We start from the raw sequence: 18,401 nt of genomic DNA on the forward strand, positions 1-18,401 counted from the left end.
GTCAGCAGGAAACTTTACGAGCACACGATCTCCCAGGCTGTAATTGCCTGTCTCATTTTCAGTTATACTAACTACATGCAGCGATCTGTCAGTGTCTTCGTCTGTCATCTGATATGAGTTAGTTTCTGTTAAGTTTTAAAATCGTTCTTTTCTTTTTATGAAAGATTTGTTTTTTTATGATTTTAACCCAGCATAGTATAGCTGTTTGCGGAATAATCTTGCGACCAAAAGTAATTGCAAGATCAAAAATAGACTGTGAAATTCCGCAAAAAATCGACTAAAAAAGTAGAAAAAAAGCTGAAAAGTTACAATTACAAGCGTATGTGGGCCAAAAGTCCGGACCGGCAGTTTGTAGTGGATGGAAGGAGTTTTTCCGGTAAAGCTGTTTAAGATTAATTGGGTGGTCTTGCGATAACTTGTATTGATTGAATAAGAGATGCGAATAAACGAGAAAAAACTAAATGTCGACACCTACTTTCCTAGAAATCTTAGAAAAACTATTTAACTTTTTCTGTTTTGTGCCGGAGATAGAGATATTCAGTTTTAATGATACTTACATCTTTAGCCACTGTGAATTTGTTTTTTTTGATTAAACAGAGCAGATTTTTTTTTGAGAGGGTTGTTTCTAAAAATGTTCTAGCTCACCTCTAAGGAAAACGCTAAGTGTTAGCTCAAAGGAAATATCCTTTGAGCAACCTGGCAGCTTTCGGAATTCCCCTTAGTACTACCCGCTGTGACTTAAAACCTTGCCGACACAGGGAACGTAAAATTTCATTATTTTCAATCAAATTTTATTATCAAACCACAGATTTTTAATCGCTCTTGATGATGGCTTGTTCCATGGGAGAACTTGCTGATGAGCCCTTTGTCTTTGAGACGTTCAGCCGACGCCAAGGCTTGCAAAAAGGTTTTAAGGTATCGTACTCCCTTAAATTATTCTCAGAAAACTTCTCTGAAAAACGTTTAGCATTATTATAATACTGTTATATATATATATATATATATATATATATATATATATATATATATATATATATATATATATATATATATATATATATATATATATATATATATATGTATATATATACACATATATATATATATATATATATATATATATATATATATATATATATATATATATATATATATATATATATATATATATATATATATATATATATATATATATATATATATATATATATATATATATAGCTTAATCCCTGAATGAAGTAATTATTGTAAAAATAAAATATTTACCTTTTTTACGATGCATATTTCAAGTTCCATTTATTTTAATTAAGGCTCAAATGCTTGTGATGGTAACTCTTGCGCTTATGGTTGCAAGCCAGGACCAGATGGATTAATGTGTTATTGTCCTCAAGGAAAAGAACCTAATGGAACTTCTTGCCAAGGTTTGTCCCTTTATTACCTTTTGTTGTTTTCTTTTCAATTGAAAAATTTATCCACATATTTTGTTTATGCAACGACTCATTTAGATCGTGGTTTATCAGGCTTTTTAGTGTTGTGACCAGGGTTTCCAACATGTCAAAAATAATATAACTGAAATATTGAGAAATAAATCACAAAATGAGTGGAAAAACGCTATATTAAAAATTGGACTGCTTTGTTCTTGAAAGCGGTAGAAAAGGTGTAGCTATAGATAATCTACGTCTTTAGAAAAATCTTAAGGCAGTTTTCCTTAGGAAATAGGAGGAATTCTACATAGAGACCAAAAGAACACATGATTTTTGCGGTATTCTTGCGATATTAAAATATAATGCTTTACTGACGGAGAGAGATCCATGTTTTAATTCCCTCCTTTGAAACATGCATAGTTATATAAAATGCGCATTTCTCAATTTATTTAATGCATACAAATAACAAAAAAACGATAACTTTTATTTATGAAGTCTCCCTCCCTCAATGAATAAAAATCTTGTGTAAGAATAAGAATCAAGGACATATTCAGGATATTTGTTTTGGGGGAAGGGACAAACTAAAAAAAAAACACATAACAAATTTGTTTATATGTATTTTTGTTATGTTTTCCTCTAGATACGGCTTTGCCCTGAATGGTATTGTTTTTCTCTATTGAAGAAACTGATTGCTTGTCGATGTTTGATTCGAAAATTCCTCAATGGGACTTTAATGCTTAAACAAATATCCTGTAATCAGTGATTTGAGGCAACTTAGTAATTTGAATTAGTAATTAGTAATTTAGTTCATGGTGCTTCTCAGCCTTCCTAAGAAAACATTGTTAGTGTCAATCGTGTTAACAAATTTGTTTCTCCAAAGTAACGGGGAAGTGTCACCAACGATTGCTGGTGAGTTTCTCTATTTTTCCTGCAAATTGGGAAGGACTTTGAGTCCAATGTTTAAAAATCAAGTAATAAAAGTAAAACTTTAATGAGAAATAATGGTGACATACTTTCCTATTTAGCAGTTTTATGTTCTATTTTATATCTATTCTGATTTAATATCTTCTGCCATAACTGATCATTATATTGTTATATTTTTTTTTTGTTGATTTCGGCTTTAGATATTTGGAAACATTTGATGTTTATATTTTAAATTTTGTGGCAATTATATATGTTTCCGGACATTGTTGCTGACAATTGAGACGGCGGAAACATTCCTTAAGTAAATTACTGCGACTAGGTTCGAGTACTAGTAGTCGATTACGATTAGGTAGATAACTAGGTTCGATTGTCTTGAGAAGGGGTACCGGATCTTTTATTATGGTGGGTTGCATTGTCACTTGAAATAATGCAATGGGCCACAGAGCCTGTTAAATTTCAAGAAATTTAATAGGCTCTTTGGGTAAATAGAGAAACAATTAAAAGCATTAATGCAATGTATGGTTTACAAAAGGTTGTTTTTGGTGTGGCATAAGTATCAAAGTATTTTTAAATGTTAATATTTGTCAATTTTCAGAAATTCTGCAATTTTTTTTTAACTTGAATTGAGAATGACTAACGGGCCGCGCAAAAATCTCAGGCGGGTCGCAGTTTACATATCCCTGGTCTAGAGCATTAGATAAGTTGGTCTAATTACGAGATATTTGAAAAACCTATCTATAGCAGATATTTGTTATTTAAGTGCCAATCTTGGCTGAATTGGGGTCTCCAAAATATGCTATCTTTGGATGCCAGAAATAAACTTGTTCTATAAGACGAATATAGTGCGAGTTTCGGCCGTAGTTTAGAATTACAAAACTCTGCCATGTTCGGTTTATAGTTTAAGGTTAAAAATTTTGGCTTGCTCATTAGTTAGATTAATACTCGTCATTATGCATAGCTTACCATTTAATGTGAAAATAAGATGAGTTAAACAAAGAGACTATTGTGACATCTATACTACATAAAAACTTTATAAGCTTAGATGTCGCGAGTTGGAGTTCAAGGATTTGGTTATTAATTTTGATTGGTAGATTTTTATCAGACAAAACTAGGTTTTGTGGTTGTTTTTAATCATGAGTACCAATTGATGAGTGGCGGGGTAGAGGAAATGGCAGGGAGCATTTTAAAATGTGGCTTTTGGTATATTCATTGAAAAATGGGTCATTCTGGTGTTGTGTTAAAACAAAAATCAACACATTATCCCACAGCCCTCCTACATTCTTGTGAGATGGTGTAACTGAGTGCAACCGTGAAATCTAGGCTATTTTTTTGGACAAGTAAGTTTTTCAGTGTTAAATAAACAAATAAAAGATGTGGGCTTTTTGTCCTTCGATTCTTATGCGGGTATGTTTTGAATAGACATATAAGCTATTAACTCCCTTTTCATTTTGTTCAAGGTTGTATATGAAAATTATTTATATAGTTGAGAAAAAGTTATTTATCTCCTTAATACAGTCTCAGGTTATTAAAAAGAAGTGCTAATGTTGTTGGCAATTTTGATGTTACCTATTTAGTGAATTTAGTTAAATTTAGTTAAATTACTTGGAATAGGAAACCCATATCGAATAAAAATATAGCATTGAGAAAAATAGGTTGTAAAATCAAATTCTAAATCTTTTTTACGATAAAGAAAATTTATATAATGGAAAATTTATATGTAAATAAACAGAAGAAAGTTCAATATTTCAGAATATTAAAAAACCTCTTTAGAATTAAGAGACAACCCCCTCCCTCAGTTTGACATCTTTTATTCATTGGCATATAGCTGAACTCAGTTGTCGATGCTATAACCTCAGAAGGGAACGCATAGTAAAGAATACTTGAAAAGAGCTATGTCAGTCAATGCTGATCGAACTGAAGTCGTTTTCCTGGTAGGACTCTTCCATCAAAGCCATCTAATGATTCCTTAAGGGGAAGGTTCAACAGGTGCATTATTTAGGTGCTAGTGCATTATTATATTTAGTGCAGTGCAGGTGCATTAATTAGGAATAAAAATTAGGTGCAGGTGCATTATTATATGCATTATTTAGGTGCAGTGCAGGTGCATTAATTAGGAATAAAAATTAGGTGCAGGTGCATTATTATATGCATTATTTAGGTGCAGTGCAGGTGCATTAATTAGGAATAAAAATTAGGTGCAGGTGCATTATTATATGCATTATTTAGGTGCAGTGCAGGTGCATTAATTAGGAATAAAAATTAGGTGCAGGTGCATTATTAAGCATAAAGCCTTTTGAATTTTTTTTAGCGAGTGTGCGGCGGGCCAACACATAAATAAAACTACCCTTTAACTCTAGGACTCACAATTTTATTTGTATTTTGGCACTCACTTTTAATATTTACCTTTACATTACTAATTACTATTACATTACTATTACTAATGTGTAGTTAACTGTGTGTTTAATTGTATTGGTAATGCTGTTTTTTTTCTAAGGTTAGTGTCCTGTTTCTGTTTATTAACCCCAAAATTTGAATTTGTCCCTTCAGGGCTTTTGATAGTAACTTTAAATATATTATCATTTAATGCTACTAATAATTTAAATTTTTATATTACTACTTATTACTTATTTATATTACTAATTTAAACCGGACAAAAATTAGCAGTAAGTCGGTCTCTCGTACCGTGAAATATGTTACAAAAAAGTTTTTTGCGCACAATCTTCTTTTAATTGGTTTTTCAAAATTAAACGTAGCATCACAGTCTTTTCTTTTAATAGATTGCTGAGTGATCCAAAATACTTCCTGAATGTTGAAATTAATCTTATTTTTTGTTGATTTTCTTTTTCTTCTTCCGGGAGGGTGTTCTTTGTAGCTTCCGACTCGTTTATTCACTAATATTTTTTGCTCGCAGCCAATGAGGAGAGTGTCGCTTCGGATGCACGTGAATCAGGTTTGTACAAACAAAATATAGCACTTATTAACACTTTCAGTTTTTGATTTATTTCTTTTAATTAATTTCAGGAATTCAGTATTTGAATCAGTAAATGAACTTCATTCGGGAATAAGTTGACTTAAACTCACATATTATAAAAACATAAAGAAATGTTCTAATATAATTGTTTGGTACAAACAAAACACTTAAATACCCTATTTTATTGATCACTTAAACCTCACTCCACCTTGCTTAAATTATAAAGAATACGCTTCTGGACACAGGAATATCGTGATTTTGAAACACTGGGACCCTCTATACACAAAAAAAGCTCTTATGATTCTCCATTATGTTTCCAGTGCATATTGAAATATGTATTTAATGAAGGCCGAATTATAATTTTCCTTATTGTCTATTTTAATTGCTTAATAAAAATAAAAGATCAAATTATTTATTTGATAGTGTCACTAGTGTTAGCTTTACCAATAGCTAATAATAATAAAAAATAATAATAATAAAAATAATAAAATAATATAAAATGATAAAAAATAATAAAAATAATAATAATAATAAAAAAAACAGCTATGCTGCTGTAAAAGATATAAAGCAAGTAGCACCAATTTCTCCAGAAAGTGGAGATATGATCGATCATTTGGTTCTTGGGTACTCACAAGAGAGTGTGCATTTTTGCCAATATGCTATTGATATCAATATGCCAATAGCTGTTCTTTTCATGAAAAGTTTTTTTCGGAAGGGGGTATGAGGGCTAGATTTTGGGGAAGGGGGACACTATTGTTTCTGCGGTTTTCACAGAATAGTATAACCTACGCTTCTGTTTTTCATGTCTTTCGCTCAACATTCTCTGAGTTGTTGCGAATAATAGAAAATATTGGCTTTAAGAAAGTTATGACAAGCCGACATTTCAACAATTCTTGTATTACGAATAGAAATTATCAAAAGTGATTTAATGAGTAATTCTCAGCTAGTGAACGAAAGTACTCTGTGTGTATTGTATAAACGGACTATTTAGGGCCTAAAAATTATTAATAAAATTTTTTTGATTTAACATTGTTTGCTTATTTTTAAATATATTGGAAATTATAATATATATTTTAATATTATAATATATAATATATTGGACACTAAATGTAAAGAGTGAAGAGTCTAGGCGAGTAGGAGGCTTGTCTATTAGAAAGCGTGCTGAAATCAGCTTTTCTTCTGAATAGTTGAGATATTTTCCAAGTTCTGCTCGTAACGACTATAACATGTATTTTCTGTAGGGGGGGGGGAGTGACTTAATTTCTTAACTTTTTATGCACTTGCACTTTTGTTTTAGCTTCTTATGCTTTTTATTCTACTTTATTTATACTTGGTTTTTCGGAATTAATTCTTACTGGTATTTCGTTTTAGATTAGTATGAATTCAGTTTTACCTTGGTTTTAATCATGCCGTCTTTACCAAATGCTGTCTTAATAATTACGGTTTTTTTGTTCTGACAAACAAGGTGTATGGGATATTGAAAAGAAAAGAAAAAATTTGGTGCCTAAAATTGTTTGAAGGGATGAAAAACTAATAGTGCCACTGACAGTATTGGTGACAGTGTAGTCACTGACTAAGCGCAGTAGAAAAATGAAGAAAAGGTAAATTTTAATTAACAAAATTTGAATTTCAATTTGATATTTGGATTCAAACGGAAATTTTCCATAAGTAAATGATTTTTTTTTTTTTTGATAGTTTGCGTATTGATTTTAGAACAGGCAGGACTTAATGTGCAGAACTTAGGCTAGTTGAACAAAAATACACATAAATATATCTATTATCCCCCTTTGAAAAAAGGGGCTCTTAAACATTGTGTTTAAGCACATTGTGCTTAAACATAATAATTGTGTTTTGTAATATTTGACAGTTTGGCTGTTTTTCTATAACGCAAAATTGAGTCTCCTCCTGAGAATTTCCTTGCTCCTTGAATGACCACCTTGTCAGTTCTCATCACGTATACCATTTTCTCTCCCTATTTGGAGATCCCAGTATCATACCTTTTGGAGTGGGGCTGACGGGCGTAATTTGTCGCAAACTCGTACTGAATATTTGAACTTTTGATAGACTTATTTAATTTATTTTGTTAGACGTAATATGTAAAAGAGCTTTTTACTATATGTTACAAATATCTCCTAAAATCAATTTCTAGGTAGACTCTAGATTCTTGAGCCATTTTCTTAGAAGTACTGTTTCTTAATAGCTCCTCCCCTTATTCCCTCAACTCGATTAAAAAAAATATATATATACAATCAGTCTACTTAAGAATTAGCTTAATTAGAAAAACGTGCATCAGCTATGTCTCCCCTCCCCCTGTTAAATTTTTTACCATTAGATATCTCCTATCAGAGCGAATTTGACCCAATCATAAGTAAAAATTATGGATATACCAATCATATTAACAGGTGCCTATGAAAAGTTTCATCAATTTTGCACTGAATTAAAAAGTTGAAATATACTGCATTAGAAAATAGTCAATACTAAGGACTATCTTATTGTTACTTTGAACAGTAATGGTCAATTTCTTACTGAGCTAGTATTCTCACAAAACTGCTTACCAGATATAGTTTCTTTACTAAGAAAGTTAATTGGTTTTGAGAATTAAGTGGCTTTCACACCACGTTGTAATTTTATGTGCTAGGTGGCTAAGCTACTTTGAGCCAAGTACAACATTTCGCACTTAAACAAGTCCTTTCCCAATAGGTTAACATAAAATTCATCAAGCTTTCAGGATGGTCAACAAAAATCATTAAAATTACTCTTAGCTAGTTATTTATTTAGACTTAGTTCCTCCTATGCCGGCTGGCACTTAGGCGACAAAGGACGGTCGTTTATCAGCAGCTTGCGATGAAAAAGTTGAGAGCCATAGCTAACTGTGGAAAAATCCAAGATAGATAGTCTCAGTGAGAGGTAATGACGGCCTCTCAGGGGCTCTTGGCCAGAGGTCTTCCAAAGATGTTCCCACCAGTGTAATATCCTTCTCAAAGCATCGGCCAAGTTTTGCTTTCTGCCGCCTTCTTCTAATACCGGATTGATCCAGCACCCAATCGTGGAATAGCCTGTCATAGCCTACACCTACCATTTGGCTCTAATACCACAATCTACTACTCTGGAGTTTTTGACAGTCAGGCTACTTATTTTTTTCATATGCGAAGGTGTTCGTAATTCTGTCAGACCAGGGGATTCCCAGGATGGGTCGAAGGCAGTTATTTTTAAAAGTTTTTGTACGGTTCTGTTGCAGAAGTATGGCTTGTGATCAAAAGATGGCGTGAAAGGCTGTCTAGTGACAGTTTTTCTTACCAATTTAGAAAATTTACAAATTTCTCACCCAGAATTTCCACTTTGCTGCTACAATAGATGTACATAGCGTAAAATCTATTTAATGATATACTGTTCTTTTCACCAACTACGTTACGGACAAACTATGCTGCGTATGATTGCATAATGTAAACTATAGTCTTAAATGATACCAGTGTGAAAGTTTCTACGGTGAATATCAAACCACCATTGATATGTTATCTAATAATCATTTTCTGTTTTTTTTTTTTTTAAATTACCTCATCAGCAATACAAATTATTCTAACTATAACTTACTGCTTAAATACTCGCATGCTTTCCAATTTTCATAATTTTATATTTTCTAGCATAATCTCATTTACTATTTATTTTAGAAACAAGCCCATGCTCAATAGAAGGTGTATGTGATCAGGTCTGTATTGAAAAGGGAACAAAGTATGATTGCAAATGTACTACCGGTTATGTGAAGAAAGGAAACCAATGTTTTGCCGTCAACGGTAAGAATCCTTAACCTAGTACTTCCTAGTATTTTTAATTGCTTTATTTTTATGATTCAGCCTCATTACATCCCCAAACATGAAATAATGCTGTGGATTTTATGAAATTGAATAAAGCATCAAAATCCACAATTTCCCTCCACAGGCCCTTGAAATGATTGAAGCTCTAATCTAAATGGGTTTCCGTAACTGTCTAACCTGCACATTTTTTTCCGCTTTTCTTTCGTTCTCTTTTCCTCGTCCATTATGTTTCCTTGACTTCCACATGCAGTCTTGTCTTCTTGTTCTTTATGTTTTCCTTTTTATAGTTTTTACAATTGGTTGGTTTTTTGTCGAATATTGCCTCTTCTGATCTTTCTTTCAAGGTGATCTTTCTTTTGTACTTTTTAATCCACGTATTCATACGCACCTTCTTTGTCTAACTTCCTTGTGAACCTAGAAATGGGCAATTTAATAGTGGAAGTATATATATTTTATGTTTATTATGTATTAAAAATCTAAAGTCGAACTGACAAAACAAAGTAGAAATTTTTGAAAAATCAACGGATCTATGGCTAATAAGAAAAAAAAAAACACAGGAATATTTTGTCTATATCCAGCGAAGCGTTCTCAGCTTCAATTCTATGTTTCCATTTTTACTGTTATTGCTTTTACCAACAATATTCCCATCACGGCTGCTCCTACCTCTACCAAGACTAAAAACCGTTGTACTACTACCATGAGAACTACTCCCGCCGGATGTATAATTGCTGCTGCTACAATCACTAATTATCCTATCTTTACAACTAATACCTTGCATGTTCCTGCTGCAACTATTAATACTACTACTTGTATCTTTACAACTTCTACTATCTTTGTCCTATCTACTACTCTATCTCTGCTACTTCTATATTCTACTCTGATTGTTATTATCAGTACTATTCCCGCTACGGCTGCTACTACCTCTACCAAGACTACCAAGTTGTACTGCTACCATGAGAACTACTCCCACAGCACCCATAATTACTAGTGCTATGATCACTAATATTCCTATTTTTACAACTAATTTCTTGGATGTTCCTGCTACAACTATTAATACTGCTACTTGTATCTCTACAACTTCTACTATCTCCCATCTACTACTCTATCTCTGCTACTTCTATATTCTACTCTGATTGTTATTATCAGTACTATTCCCGCTACGGCTGCTACTACCTCTACCAAGACTACCAATGATCACTAATATTCCTATTTTTACGACTAATTCCTTGGATGTTCCTTCTACAACTCTTAATACTGCTACTGCTACTTCTCTCTCTACAACTTTTACTATCTCTATCGTATCTACTACTCTGCCTCTACTACTTCTATATTCTACTCTGATCGATATCACCAGTACTACTCCCTCTGCTATTGTTCCTACCCCTAACAAGACTATAGGATGTTGTGCTACTGGCATCAGAACTACTCCTACCGCAACTATAACTACTACCACTACGATCCCTACTATTCCTATCTTGATAAATGGTCCCTTGGCTATTCCTGCTACAACTCATACTACGACTACTACTACTTCTGATTCAATTTTTGCTGCCTCTGTATATACTAGGGGTATTTCTACTACCACAAATGCTATTACGTAGGTGTAATGGTATAATATTGTTGTTGCGTTAAATCGATAAAAACGATACCTATAACAATTGTGGCATAAGCAGTCTAGTGATCAAGCACGTATGAAGGAATTTGCTTGAGTGGGGGAGGGGGAAGGGGTGCATCTTCTTCAAACCAACTATTTTTTTTGAAATTTCCAATAATTCTTAATATTTTTATATTATATCTTTTTAGGGTATACTATAATAACTTTAACATTTAATATTTTTTGTCACATAAAAACAGCACTAAATTCAGCCTTTTCATCAAACAAAATTTATCGTATCTTGTAAAAAAGCAAGAATCAAACAGTTCGTGGTAACGAACTATAGTAAGGAGCGACCCGGCTCAATAGTAACCAAATCCCTAAAAAACGGAATTTTCTAGTAATAGCTACATCAAAAGAATCGCATTTTAATGCTGATTTTAAATATATAAATTTAATCAAGTTTAGCTTTACCCATCAAAAGTTACGAGCCTGAGAAAATTTGCCTTATTTTAGAAAATAGGGGGAAACACCCCCTAAAATCACACCATCAGATTCAGCGTATCAGAGAACCATAATGTAGAAGTTTCAAGCTCCTATCTACAAAAATGTGGAATTCTGTATTTTTTGCCAGAAGGCAGATCACGGATGCGTGTTTTTTTTTGTTTTTTTTTTCAGGGGTGATCGTATTGACCCAGTGGTCCTAGAATGTTGCAAGAGAGCTCATTCTTACGGAATTAAAAATTTCTAGTGCCCTTTTTAAGTGACCAAAAAAATTAGAGGGCACCTAGGCCCCCTCCCACGCTAATCATTTTTCCAAAGTCATCGGATCAAAATTCTGAGATAGCCATTTTATTCAGCATAGTCGAAAAACCTTATAACTATGTCTTTGAGGACGGCTTACTCCCCCACAATCCCCGTGGGAGGGGCTACAAGTGACAAACTTTGACCTGTGCTTACATATAGTAATGGGTTATTGGGAAGTGTACAGACGTTTTCAGAGATATTTTTTGGTTGGGGGGGGGGAGAGTTGTTGAGGGGATATGTTGGGGGAACTTTCCATGGAGTAGTTTGTCATGGGGAAAGAAAATTTCCTTGAAGGGAGCTCAGGATTTTCTAGCATTATTTAAAAAAAAACAATGAAAAAATTTAATATGAACAAGTTTTTTCATCTGTAAGCAAGGAGCAGCATTAAAACGAAAAAACTTTTCTACGCATATGAGGGGATTCGTCCCCTCCTCAATACCTCACTCTTTACGCTAAAGTATTTTTAGTAATTTCAACTATTTATTCTACGGCCTTTGTGATTCAGGGGTCATTCTTAAGGAATTGGGACAAAACTTAAGCTTTGTTGTAAAGAGCGAGGTACTGCTGAGGGGGTAAACCTCCTCATATACGTAATAAAAACGTATGAATACAAAAGTTCGTTACGTAAGCTAATTCGTAAGTTACGTATATCTTTTACTAATAAAAACGTTTGTAAAAAATTAAATGTTCTAGTTGCCTTTTAAGTAACCAAAAAACTGGGGGGTGGGCAACTAGGCCTCCTCCACCGCTCCTTTTTTCCAAAAATCATTCGATCAAAACTATGAGAAAGCCATTTAGCCAAAAAAGTAAATATGCAAAAAATCAAAAAATTCATTAATTCAAAAATGTTCAGAAATTAAATAAAAAAAAAACAAGCTTTTTTTAACTGAAAATAAGGAGCGACATTAAAACATAAAACGAACAGAAATTACTTCGTATATGAAAGGGGCTGGTCCCTCCTCAACGCCCCGCTCTTTACGCTAAAGTTTTTCACTGTTTTTCATGTTTATAACATTTGCATGTCTCTTATGGGTGTTAATATATTTAGACACCTCCTTGGTCACATTATCCCCATATACACGACGTAGATAACTTCGAAGACCAAAGGCAGTGTGGTCTTCGAAGTTATCTTCACTGTTTTAAAAAATAGAGTTGAGAGAAAGTGTCAAACTTAGCGTAAAGAGCGGGGCATTGAAAAGGGACCGGCCCCTTTCATATACGAAGTAATTTCTGTCCGTTTTAAGTTTTAATGTCGCTCCTTACTTTTAGTTAAAAAAACTTGTTTTTTATTTAATTATTATCTTGTAAGAAATATATTTTTTTCTTCCTGTAAATGGTTATTGCCAAGACTTATGGATTTTCGGATAGAATTTTTTGACCTTATACATGTCATGTCTTAAATATGTACTATAGGGAGGGTTTAATTGACAAATTCGTCATCTACTTTTCAGTTTCCTTGAGGTGCATGTTTTACATTTACATAGGCTACATTTCGTTGATCACCTACGCAAACTGTTCATTTAAGCAGTTTCTTTGAATCGATTATAATAGCAACTGAAATGTGAGGTTACTCTTGCTAAATTTAATATACAAACTAATAATATTTATCAAACAGTTCGTGGTAACAAACTGTAAGTAAGGAGCGACCCGGCTCGACAGTAACCGAAACACTAAAAAACGGAATTTTTATACTAATAGGTAAATCAAAAGAACTGGATTTTTATGCTGATTTTAAATATGTAAGTTTTTTTAAGTTTAGTCTTACCCATCAAAGGTTACGAGCCTGAAAAAATTAGTGTGATTTTCAAAAAGGGGGAAACTCTCCGTAAAATTCATAGAAGCTTATTGAAAATCACACCATTAGATTCAGCGTATCAGAGAACTCTACAATAGATGTTTTAAGCTCCTGTCTTTAAAAATGTGGGATTGTGTACTTTTTGCCATAAGAAAGATCACGGATGTGTGTTTTTATTTTTAATTTTATTTTTTTATTAGTTATTATTTTTTCCAGGGGCGATCGCATCGACCCAGTGGGCCTATAACATTGGGAGAGGGCTTGTTTTAATGGAATTTAAAAGTTCTACTGCCCTTTCTAGGGGACCAAAAAAATTAGAGGACAACTAGACCACCTCCCACGCCACCTTTTCCCAAAATCGTCCGATCAAAATTCTGAGATTGCTGTTTTGTTAGCATAGTTGAAAGGCCTAATAACTATGTCTTTGGAGATAACATGACCCCCCACAGCCCCTGGGAAAAGTTATTTAAATTATAAAATTTGCCCATTGTTTACGTATAGTACTTGTTATTGGGAAGTATGCTTAGATTTTTCGGGTGGGGAGGAGAGGACGACTTTTTTGCTGAGGCGACTTTGCACGGGGAGAATTTTTCAGTGAGAGGAATATTCCCGTGAGGAGGGGCTTTTTCCGTGGAGGTGGAGCCAGATTTTATGGCGTTATTTAAAAAATGATCAGAAACTAATTTAAAAAAAACAAGTTTTTCAGCTGAAACTAAGGAGCAATATTAAAGCTCAAAACGAACGTAACTATTACGTATACGAGGAGGGTTACCCCCTCTTCAACACCTCCCTTTACGCTAAAGTTTAAATTTTGTCCGAATTCTTTAAAAATGACTCCTAAAACATAAGGGTCGTTTAATTAGAACAATAGGTAACTTTTTTTTTTGAATGCCGAAAAACTTTAGCGCTAAGAGCAAGGTGTTGATTAGGGGGTACCCCCCTCATATATGTAATAATTTCTGTTCGTTTTAAGTTTTAGTATTGCTCCTTACTTTCAGTTGAAAAAACTTGTTTTTTTGTTTGGTACATGTAAAATAAATTTTGTACAAATTAATGTAATTAACATTTATTGAATTTAATATCTATGCAAGTTAAACTAGTAGAGTAGTTTAATTCCACTACTCTTCTTCTAGATCCAAAAAGTGAGCCTCCATCTTTGCTGCTAGTGACATCATCGGAAATACGCCATACATATCTTAATGGCAGTTTGGTTTCGGCCGACTCTCAAATAGAAACTCAAGAAACATTAACATTGGATTTCAACCATACAAATAGAACTGTTTGTTGGACTCATCACAACGGAACAGACGTTTTCTTAAGGTGCTCCTCAGTGGATAACCTCAGGAATGGATGGAATTTAAGACCTCTACCATTGTATTCAATGAACAGTAAGTGACTAGCAGTTTACTTTGTAGGTATAGCCGTCAAATCTAAGGATGCTAGGTGCCGCCCCTGTTCAAGGCTTGGTAAATAAGTTCGAAGACCACTTCAACTATTCATGACGTTTGAAGAAACCAAAACAGGACTAATTTTCAGCATGTGGGAGAGAAACAGTGACTTCAAATTTTAGTTTTCTGTTTTTTTTTTAATTTTTTTTTCTCTTTCTATTTTTGGAGCTGAGTACGCCTTGGTGGAACTCCTTGCCGAAATATCTGCTTTGTCTTTTCGTCATTTTGAGTAACCTATTGAGCAACCTATTTGAGCAATCTATTGAGCAATAGGTTGCTCAATGTGATTTTCCAGCACTGGAAAATCACACTTGTTTTGGTTTCTTAGTTTTTTTGTTGTGTTTTTCTTTTAGAACGTTGAAGCTCGGTAATTTTAGATATGAATTAAAGCCGGAGTGATTTCTCTTAAAATGTGGTCTGAAATAGGTTTGGCACAGTTTTTACTGAGAAAATTGTGGCCCTTTGCTTTTCCCCTGAGCAAACTGCTAGCTATGCCAGTGTTCAATTCCCTTGTGTGAGAGGATAAGTTGACTCCTTTTTTGAGTCCTATGACTATGAAAAATTCAGTTTTTTTTTTCTTTTCTTTTCCATCAACAATTGAAGAAATACTTTATAGAAAAAAAATATATGTGCCATTTTTTTTGTTCGAAATTAAACAGAGGATATTATTTCTTCAGAAAGCCTTCTTTTGACGATGAAATCTTCAGAAATGTAGAAATCTAGCTCCTACATCATGCTAGGTTTGGCCAAGGTTTGACCTTATCTTTCGCAATTTATGAGTTGGCTTGTAGTAAGACTTGTATTAGTCAAATTCTGTTCTGAAATTTTATGCGCATTTACAATTCCAGAAAACTATAAAAATAAGAAATGTCATTAAAAAAGTGAACAAGTTTAAAATTTGGACTTGCGATATCCAATTTTCTAGAATTATTTTCTGGAAACAATTTGATTTAAATTAAAACAAATATATAAAAATAAATGGTTAAATAAATTAAATTGAGGACTTGGCAACGAAAACTTAAACATTTGTTAGTATCTAACACTGTTTTAAGTAATCTTGGCTTTTAAAAAGCACTGAAATTAATAAGTTCAAGCAAATACAATATACATACAATAAATACAGGAAAGTCAAACCTCAATGGTATACCTAAGCTCAGGGTAAACCTCAACAAAGCTCAAACTCAGGGGTTGTTAAAATCATTTTTACAAACCGCCTCTATGACATTTACTTTTCTGCTTTTATAGTTTTTCAAATTCTAGCGTGAAGATTATACTGTCTTTCAATGAGCCATAAAATTGAATTACTCGCAAAACAGTTGAGGAAGTATTAGTATGCAGAATATACGCCACAAAAACTACAAAAGACCCCCCCCCCCCTCCTGTGATATCCTAAATTTGTCCGGGCTTCTTGAGCACTTCTTATTGAAATGAAAAAAAATTCCTCCCCCTCTCCCCTAAAATAGACTCCGTGTAATTGTTGGAATCAGGGTATATTAAAATATTACGGAAAAGGAAAATTTATTTTAAGTCACCATTGAACGTTTCCTGTGTTCATACCTTTCTTAGCACCGTATCAGATTTTCTTCTTTCTTCGATTACGGCTATTTCTGACATCTCTTGTACTTACTTAGAGAAGTTCACAAATTTTATTAATACACACCTGAATGCATGAAGGGAAAAGGGGAGTTCTTCTTTGCTATATAAAACGAAAAAAGAAGGACTTATCAGTTTTACTTATGCAATGTGATTGTTCCTCCAAGCAATATTTGAGTATTCTTCTAAACTTCCAAGTTCATTGTAAGGAGTGAGTAGCCAGATAGTTGAAAGCTTAGAAGTTTAGTGGAACTTCATTTTATCTTCAATAGCGTCACTGGGATAAAGGGACTACCTATGTAAATTCTATAGAAACTAGAAGTTTCGGGATTTTGATAAATTTCAGAACATCTCTTATAGGGTAATCACTAGCACGAACTAGGAGGGGAAGGAGGTTAAATTACACTTCTCTCAAATTTTGCAATATTCCTTTTTTCGGTATTTTCAGTATAAAACATCCTTTTCTGATATTCTCAAAAATCTCCCCCCTGCTACGTTTTTAAAGCAAAGTTTTGCCCTCCTCTACATTTCCGTCAACTGGCACCACCCCTGAGAAAAAACACGTACAAACATATTTATAAGAATATATACTTATTTCTTCAAATCGATAGAATCTTGATGATTATAAACTATATTTTAGTCAGCTCTGTAGCTGTTGCCAAGTTTTGGAGGGCCAAGGAATACCCCTTGCAAAACTTGAAAAATATGGTATAACATTCGTTTTTAATTAAATTATAGCTCTTGGAGATCCCCCAATTTCGAAGTGACTGTATAAGGGAATCTCTATCAGTAAGTATAAGGAAATCATAAATCAGTAAGTTTATGTAGTGATATTATTCAAGAATTTTACGATTTAGCGAAGTAACGGAAAGTTATACTACGTCTGGTTCTAATAGCACCTGCTAGCTATTTTGTGTAATGCACTTAAAAAAAAAAAAAAAAAAAAAAAAAAAAAAAAAAAAAAAAAAAAAAAAAAAAAAAAAAAAACTAATTTTAAGAGATACTAGCACAGGATGTCAAATTTGTCCACCTGAGTCTAAATTATAGTTAGAAGAAATTTTGAAAACTACACCGCTAGAAAAAAATAATTATAGAACATAGAAGAAGTAATTGTTTTGAACTATAATCTCCATTTAGAGGTTTTAGACAAAGTTGGTTTCGACGGCATACTTTTCATTTCAATTTGACTTCAGTTTTGAGGTGGTGCCATATTTGAAAATCTCAAAAATTCATCTCGTAGTTATAAATCTTCTTTGATGAAAAATCGATGAACATTACTACTTTCAAAACAGCGCAGTATCGGAAATATTTGTCACTTGGTAGTTGAATCCCGCCTTTTCTTCAAATCGGCTACCTAGGTTTGCTCTTTAGTAAATAGCAGCTTTTGCTGCAACCATGGTTAAGCCGTGTAAAAAGGGTTGAATTCTTCCAATTTCTCCAATATATATGAACAAGCGTTTTATATATTGCCTGAGGATATTATATTTTTGGTTTTTGTCGGGTTGGTTTCATTATTTTGTAGTACAGAGCTTCAGAGTTCTTCTGATCAGAATTTGTTCTCTGCCCCATCCTTAGTCACACGAATTCTGTAGCGTAACGTTTCTTCTGTTAATAAATTTGTTAATAATTTTACAGCAGTGAATCAAATCGCTCATGATTGGATCAGTGGCAATTGGTATTTCTTAGATGATGCACGCGAGCTAATTATACTCTGTAACGGTACGCTTGATGTCTGTATTGCAGTCTTAGATTTTGATGTAAGAACACCACGTGGAATAGCCTTAGACCCAACAAAAGGGTAGGTACTTCTTTTTTTCCGGTTTGATTAATCTTTTGGAAGTAAAATAATATTGTAAAACTTTTGGTGCAATATTGGAAAAAATTAAATTCAGGAATGAAATCGCTTTTGTTTATAATGTATTGCTACCAAAAGGCCTTTTCTTAGAAGATATTATGTTCCTACGCATCACAAGATTCTAGAAGAACTAACTATTCAGTTTTGCTCAACAAGCTAAACATTTTTAATCTAATCA

General features: G+C 33.2%; 1 protein-coding gene across 1 annotated transcript in view; it reads left to right on the plus strand.

Moving 5' to 3' along the window:
- LOC136038406 (low-density lipoprotein receptor-related protein 1-like) overlaps window positions 1–18,401 on the plus strand; it is a 99,976-nt gene that overhangs the window by 42,433 nt on the left and 39,142 nt on the right. Inside the window, exons 6-10 of the mRNA XM_065721479.1 lie at window positions 1,311–1,421; window positions 5,260–5,298; window positions 8,988–9,110; window positions 14,461–14,715; window positions 18,004–18,166. Of these exons, the coding sequence (XP_065577551.1) occupies window positions 1,311–1,421; window positions 5,260–5,298; window positions 8,988–9,110; window positions 14,461–14,715; window positions 18,004–18,166 (691 nt within the window). The remainder of the gene's footprint in view (window positions 1–1,310; window positions 1,422–5,259; window positions 5,299–8,987; window positions 9,111–14,460; window positions 14,716–18,003; window positions 18,167–18,401) is intronic.

This window comes from Artemia franciscana, chromosome 18 (assembly GCF_032884065.1).
Source record: "Artemia franciscana chromosome 18, ASM3288406v1, whole genome shotgun sequence".
Lineage (NCBI taxonomy): Eukaryota > Metazoa > Arthropoda > Branchiopoda > Anostraca > Artemiidae > Artemia > Artemia franciscana.